Source organism: Octopus bimaculoides, chromosome 25 (genome assembly GCF_001194135.2).
Source record: "Octopus bimaculoides isolate UCB-OBI-ISO-001 chromosome 25, ASM119413v2, whole genome shotgun sequence".
NCBI classification, from domain to species: Eukaryota; Metazoa; Mollusca; class Cephalopoda; order Octopoda; family Octopodidae; genus Octopus; species Octopus bimaculoides.
The window spans coordinates 13,941,974-13,949,736 of record NC_069005.1 but is presented as its reverse complement, the minus strand read 5'-3'; the positions used below and the strand labels follow the sequence as shown (position 1 = coordinate 13,949,736).

Sequence of the window (7,763 nt, the reverse complement as noted above, 5' to 3'; positions counted from 1 at the left end):
ATATATATATGGATGGATGGATGAATGCATGTATAAGCAGTAATGTTTATGTTTACCATCAAGCCACCATGTATTAACTTTTTGAATTAATTATTTTGATAACCTATTTAAACCTGAATCAGCTTTTGCATTTGAGGTTCTTGATTGCCCCTCATAATTTATCAAGAGTAAAAATTAATATCATAGGTGAAGTCACAGTCTCATTTTCTGGTACTAGCATACACACAAATGACGGCGGTCCATTATGCAGTTTCCGTCATTGAAATTCCACTCACAAGGCACTAGTCAATCCATAATTAAATTTCCTTAATTTCTTTTTTTCCAAATGAAGTGTGTTCCAAATTGATAAATCTTAAATTTTTTCCAAAAACAGAGCTGTGGTTATAGTGATTATGATGGAAGTGGAGGTGGAAAAGAGTGTGAGTGTGTTGAGACTATAACATTGAAATTTAAACTGGAAATGAATTTCACTGAAAGAAAATGGAATATTTTTTCTTATTGATTGAAAATCAACTTCCAGTTTCTTTTTAAAGTTAAATTTGCCATTGATTTTTAAAATATATATATCATTGCAGGCATAACTGTGAAGAAGCCACATAAGAAACTTGCTTCCAAGCCGTATGGTTCTGTGTTCAGTCTCACTGCATGGGCAAGTGTTTTCTACTATATCCTCAGGCTGACCAAAGCCTTGTGAGTGGACATGGTACATGGAAACTGAAAGAAGCCCATTGTATACATATGTATATATCTGTGTGTGTGTATGTATTTTGTGTTTGTCCCCCATCACTGCTTGACAACTGGGGTTGGTGTGTTCATGTCCCTGTATGACACCTTTAACAAGACACCTTCAGGGCTGACAAATGAATTTGATAGACAAAACTGTGCAGAAGCCATGTTGTGTATATAAATTGGGTTGGTCAGGAGTTTAAGATGCTTTGATAATAAGTCTGCTCCATCAAGAGCTGAATAAACAATATCAATAGTAGCCATAGTTATAATAGTAAAAAATGTGTTTATTGTTTCTCTTTTGTCACAAGACTGTCAACGAAAACTTCTTGCTGATATGAAATCCTGAATGGATGTTGGATCCATGATAAGCCACATATTATTAAGTCGCGGACCTTCTTACCAATACGGAAATTATTGTATACTATGCAATGATGACAGCAACTCATGCCATGAACAGCTTGGAACACATTGTTAACCTCTTCAAATGTTAGTCGGTTTCGCTGAAATTTCCATGCTGGTTCCAGTATATGTAGCTGTGAACAGTCTTTATCACTGAAAATAAAATATTAAGAATAGTTTTTTAGAAAATGAGTGATGATAAAAAAAGAAAAGCAAAAAAAATAAACATGTCAGTTAAAGAAGAACCATGAATGACCATGGGATTGCTCCTAGAAAGTCCCCCCCCCAAAGCACAATTCTGGGCAAGATTGTTTATGGAAGACCAGCAGTCGCTCGTGCATACCAGCCTCCCCTCTCCATACCACCAATGTTATCCAAGAGAATGGCAAAGGCCAATACAGTTTGGCACCAGTGATATTGCAACACATTTCTACAGCTGAGTGAACTGGAGCAATGTGAAATAAAGTGTCTTGCTCAAGAACACAACACACAGCCCAGTCCAAGAATCAAACACACTACCTCATGATTGTGAGCCCGATGCTCAAACCACTGAGCCATGTGCCTTCACAAACAAAGTATATGATATATAACACACACACACACACATTCTTAAACAAGAATATTATTGATTTCAAATTTGTGTACAGAGCCAGAAATCTTGGGGGACTGGGTAAGTCAATTACATTGACCACAGTGATCAACTGGTACTTATCTCTTATTTTATTGACCCTGAAAGGATGAAAGGCAAAGTCGACCTCAGCAGAATTTGAACTCAGAATGTAAAGAGGGACGAAATGCTGCTAAGTGTTTTGCCTGGCTTGCTAATGATTCTGCCAGCTCACTGCCTTAACTCATTGGTGCTGAAATTTTTCTAATGAATGAAATTGCCTGGAGATTCACAGATACTATTATTTTGACCTAAATAACAACTGAAAAAAATTTCATTGAAATCCGTTTGATATTTCCTGAAATAATCACTGTCAGTTATAATGGACATTAAGCACTGTGCATATGAATCTTTAATAAGCTTGTTAACTTTGCAATCTACTTATTTAGAGGCTAATAAAAAGTATTATATCTGACCATAACTTTATTATGTAAATAATTCCTGTTCACATAAATAAGATATCAATGAAAACTGAAAATTTATTTAGTAAAATATATCCTTTTGAAATGAAACTATTCAGCTTTACCGAACATGATACTTCTTGAAACATTTGGGATGAACCCCTACATCACATTTTTCACATATGAAATGATTTACCCCGGAGTGCTCTTTGCATCTCCTTTCGTTTGGAATATATTCAATCCAATGCTCAACACCATCATATCTTGCATTGTCTTTCAAATGAGCAGATGTGAATTTTCTTTGAAACTTTGGAGTGCCATATGTTTTCAATAGAGTTAGAGAAATGTTTTCGACGAAATTGTATAATGTAATTTTGTGCCCTGCTCTATTCATCAAGATGCATGCATTTTGGGTTGCCACAGATACAAAATATGAAAAAATAGGCCACCACTATTTATTTTGCTACATTCGAATCCTATAGAAACCGATGTTATGATCCAGAAGGTCAACAAATCCCATATATTTGTTGTAGTTTTGGATGTTTTCAGGCTGTGGAATTGGAACATATTTCTTTTGAGGCCTATCATAGCGCTCAACAGTGGACATTTCATAGGTTTCAAAGTTTGATAGCAGAACAACATTGTTATTATCTTTTCATTTCACAGTGGCTATATTTGATGTAGACTTGAAGTCAACTGTTCCTCTGAGGCATGCTTTCATTTCAGTTTTCGTTTTGAAAGGATATCTAGCCATCCTATTTTCTCTGCAGGTTCCTGTCACATGTATTCCTTTCTCAAAAAGTTTCTCCATCAATTGAATATTTGTAAAATAATTATCAAAAATGTTTTTAAACCTTTATTGTCTGGTACTCCTACAGCATCAATGAGATCAAGGACAATGTTCCCACCTAGGCCAAATGCATTTTTGATTTTATTGGGACCGTCTTTCTTGTCAAGCATGCATATATCCATGCTGAGAACAAAGGGCCCTTTTATAACTCATTTGGCATAGTGCTTACCATAATATGGAATCATACTTTCGCCAACAGAGAGATGTTCTCCCAAGCCACAATGTTCCTTGAATTTTTTTTGTAAGCGGTCAAGTAGAGGTCGGAGTTTGAATGCACGATCGTCTCCTGAAGCATTGGCACTAAATGGATATTTCTTAATATAGTCTTAAATCTGTCTCACCTCATGCTATTTTGTAAAATTTTTGGAACATTGTCTTCAGATGACCAATACCTTCTTTTATTAGGGAGTGGACAGTGAGCTGAGAGAAGTAATCCATACAGCTCCAATTTGCAGACATTCAGAACTTTATCTTTTTGAACAGCATATCGGTTTGTTTATTCTACAATGTCATCCAGTAATTCATTTGTGAAGAACAAACTAAAGAAATCTACTGAATTTGAACAAGATTTTGCTTCCTCAGATATATCTACAGGCTCACATGAAGTTGAAACACAATTCACCGCTTTGTTTTCTTCCAATTTCTTGTTTTATTGAATTTAATTTGTTTTAGATTTCCTGCAACTTCTTCAATTTCTTCAGGTATATCCTGTTGACAAGAAATTTGTGTGTCAGTTTCCAAAAGCCCTCTTTTCAGTTGAACTGAGGAACCTACAGCCTCATCATCTGAAGTATCACTATCGCTGTCAGAGAGTTCTATATTGTGAGGGAGACCCATGTGAACGTTCCCGCCATTGCTCAGCTGTTCCAATAATGCCAGGGCTTCTACTGTTGTAAGACTGAAAGAAAAACTTACAATGATATAGAGATATGAAGGTATAAAATTTATTGTAAATGAAAACCAGAGATTATTTCATATATATCATATTGGCTATTTATAACATGAATCTATATCAACACACATAAAATATCAGGTGTGCTGTGGATGTCCGTTATAACAGACAGGGGTTCTATTTTATTTTGTTGACGACATAAATCTCAAATGATAACAAATAATATTAGTCATCTCACCTATGATCATAAAAAACCACATAGAAACCACAATAATGCCTACAGAATTAAATAATTGGAAATAATTGGCTTACCATTTACTGAATGCCATGCTTGTACTCACCATGTTGCACAACTGTGGTTGTTACAAGTTATGGTGCAAGACTGCATGCACATTAAGAAAAGGTTTCATTCTTTGATACAGATCATACACAAATCACAATTTGTAGCAAGTATTTGTTTTATACCCTTATAAATTAAGTGTCAGTTTAAACAGACAATTGGTAAGAATGGGTTAAAACAAGAATTTTATTGACAGAGACCTTGAAGTTTAGCTAGTTAACCCTTTTGAGACACATGGTGTTTTGGTACGTGTAGCCAAAGGGACCAAAATTTTTTTTTGAGATTGAAATTGATGGGTCTATGTAGAAAACAAAGGATAAAGTGCCTAAAACTACTTTATTAGTATGTAAAACTATATATACTATGAAAGCTTATAAACAATACAATAAGAAAATCTAAAACAACACAATACATGGAAATAAATAATATAATAAACCAGCCATTCACAACATTTGCTTCATCAGGCTGATCAATCTGCCCAGATGCCCCAAAAGACTTAAGCCATTGTTGGACTATGGTGCATTTAAGTTAATCTTGGCTATATATTGTCTCTATTGAGTCAAAATCTTCCTTGGGTATGTAGGTTTGAGTGGAGTGGTAATTAGGTTTTAGGATAAGTAAAGGCCACTTTCTTCTATCATAGTTCAACATTTCTCATGGCACCAGCAGACAAAATGGAAAAGGCGTTGTGAAGGAGATATGCTGGAACAGCTACTCTGACTCACTTGCAGATAGTAATCTCTGCCCCTGTAGTGGTGAGTAGAGATATAGTCTGGGGACCAAGGACAACAGAGGTCTCAATTGTCCACAGGCTTGACCATAAGCCTATTGGAGAGTGACTGATACATTGACAGTTTGTCTTTTTCAACATGACGAGCAGCAGAGCCTGGGCCCTTAGCTGACAACACCAAGTTGCCGCTGGAGAAGGTGTCACAGCATGTCACATCCCAGATGGGGAAGTGGGAGGGGGGGCTTACCACCTTGGAACGGGAAAAACTGTCATACCGTCTGGCCTTTTACCATTCCTTTAGTCTAGCTCCACTGGCTCAAGCTAGGAAAGGAGGCTTGTGACATCAAGGCCATGCTTTATGATCTTGTTAAGGGCAGTATGGCATGGAAGGTGGCCAGCACTATGATGGGAGGACAATGGGTGGAGGCCAACAGAATTTGTTGTGGATCTACAGCGACATTCATGAGGCTCACAGATCTGGAGATGAAGCCACAGGGAAATGTCAATGCTCAAGTAGTCATTATCAAGTTGAGTACCAGTTGCAAGTGAATGTTGACCTGCCCTGCCTTCACAGCCAGAGGTGTGCCATCATTTTAAATCTACAACACTATGAGGAAGTGCATTGTGACCAGTGGGATATAACACTATGCCATACTGTGACATATCATCATCATCATCATTCGCCATCCATTTTAAATGGACACAATATTGGATGTTGGTTATGTACCACTGGTTGTGTGAGAAAGAGAGAATTATTTTTACAGATGGCCAATCTCAAGATGCTGAACCTTATGAAGGAGATGACAGAGGACTGAGATAGGTTGTACTTGAGATTGCTGTTCTTGAGAGTCTCGCCCACCACAGCAGAATCGAGATCCTAAGACCAAGGTGCCATGTAAAAACATTAGTGTGAGTGATGGTGCCACATAAAAAGCACTCAGAACACTCTGTAAAGTGGTTGGTATTAGGAAAGGCATCCAGCTGTAGAAACCAAGCCAAAACAGACCAAGGAACAAAGTGCAGCCCCTGGCCTTGCCAGTTCCTGTCAAGCCATTCAACCCATGCCAGCATGGAAAATAGTCATTAAATGTTATTGTTGATGATGATGATGATGATGATGATGATGATGATGTTGAGGATGGTGATGATGATAACCTGAAAATAAGCTACAGTTGCATCCTGAGCATAAAAATATATTACATGCACTTTATTAATAAGACTCTATCATGCTCTGACTGGAAACACAAATGCATGGTCCTCTATGACTACTGACTACACCTTCTGGATATCAGAAGTGAATGGATTGATATACCTCAACTAGAAACTGAACTAACAACATAGACTCACCTATCCAGAGCTTATTGATTATCTAATGCACCTGCACCATAGTACTGGAGATAACATGATTTTTTCACTTTATTATTTTTTCTTTTTTTCTTTCACACCATGTAGATCGTATTTTGCACTTGAAAAGAACAAAATCCTTTAAAAATCACAAAATTCCAAATACACACTCTCATCAGCACCCACCCACCCATTCACTCCAATTTCTTGAATAGGGTATTCCCAGTTGAATATGTTACTTCTTGAAAGTTTCGACTGTATTACAAAAGCGATCCACTTCAATATCAACTAAAAAGAATTCTCTTTAGCATCTCATGTTTCCTTTTATTTTCTGGTCTCTTCTGTTCTCTCTGTTTATCATTAAAATCTATCAAACATCTTTACTTTTATGACGAGCAATTTTCACACCGTAGTCCTTAGTTTCTGTAAATATTTCACAAGCCTCAGTTGTTTCGTTGGAAAAGGAAAACAAAAACACTTGAAAGGCGTATATATTTTTTGTCTTGGATCAGAGCAAATTGCATTTTTGTTTGTTTCCTGTTAGTGATACATAAAAAAAGGGAGTTTGATGGCTTTCCCTTATTTAACTGAAAAGAAGACTTCTAATCATTAATTAATTAAAAAAAAGAAAAAAAAAATGATTGGAGATGATACTCATTAAACTAATCTTCTACAGTTAAAGTATTTGTATATTGTTCTCCATAAGAATTGGGGAGCACACATATTCAACAGCAGGAAAATATCTTGTGATATTTACTACTGTACCTTTATATTCTGAGTTCAAATCCAGCCAAAGTCACCTTTGCTTTTTATCCTTCAGGCAGTAGGTGGAGGGGATTAGTCAATTCCATTGACCCCAGTGCTAAACTGGTACTTATTTTATCAACCCCAAAAAGATGAAATGCAAAGTCAACCTTGGTGGAATTGTAACTCAGAATGCGAAGAGCTGAAAGAAATGTTACTAAGCAGTTTGTCTGACATACTGATTCTGCCAACTTGCTACCTTAATAATTATTTCAAATTTTTGCCACAAGGGCAGCTTGGGGGAGGTGGGAGATGAGTCAATTACATCAACCCCAGTGTTCAACTAGTACTTGTTTTATCAACTCTGAAAGGATGAAAGGCAAAGTCAACCTCAGCATTTTGTCCGGCGCACTAACATTTCAGTCGGTTCGCCACCATAACTTGCTGCCTGAATAATAATAACAATCCTTTCTACCAAAGGCACAAGGCTTGGAATTTTGGTAGAGGGGACAAGTTGATTACATTGACTCCAGTGCTTAACTGGTACTTATTTCATTGACCCCGAAAGGATGAAAGGCAAAGTTGACCTCAGCTGAATTTGAACCCAGAATGTAGAGATGGTCTGAATATTGCTAATCATTTTAATTAGCATGCTAATGATTCTGCT

The 7,763-nt window shown here is 36.7% G+C and overlaps 1 protein-coding gene across 1 annotated transcript in view; it reads right to left on the bottom strand.

Moving 5' to 3' along the window:
• Positions 1-992: 992 nt before the first annotated feature.
• LOC106884245 (uncharacterized) overlaps positions 993-7,763 on the bottom strand; it is a 44,254-nt gene continuing 37,483 nt past the window's right edge. The window contains exon 2 of the mRNA XM_014935515.2: positions 993-1,281. Coding sequence (XP_014791001.1) covers positions 1,014-1,281 — 268 coding nt within the window. The 3' untranslated portion in view covers positions 993-1,013. The remainder of the gene's footprint in view (positions 1,282-7,763) is intronic.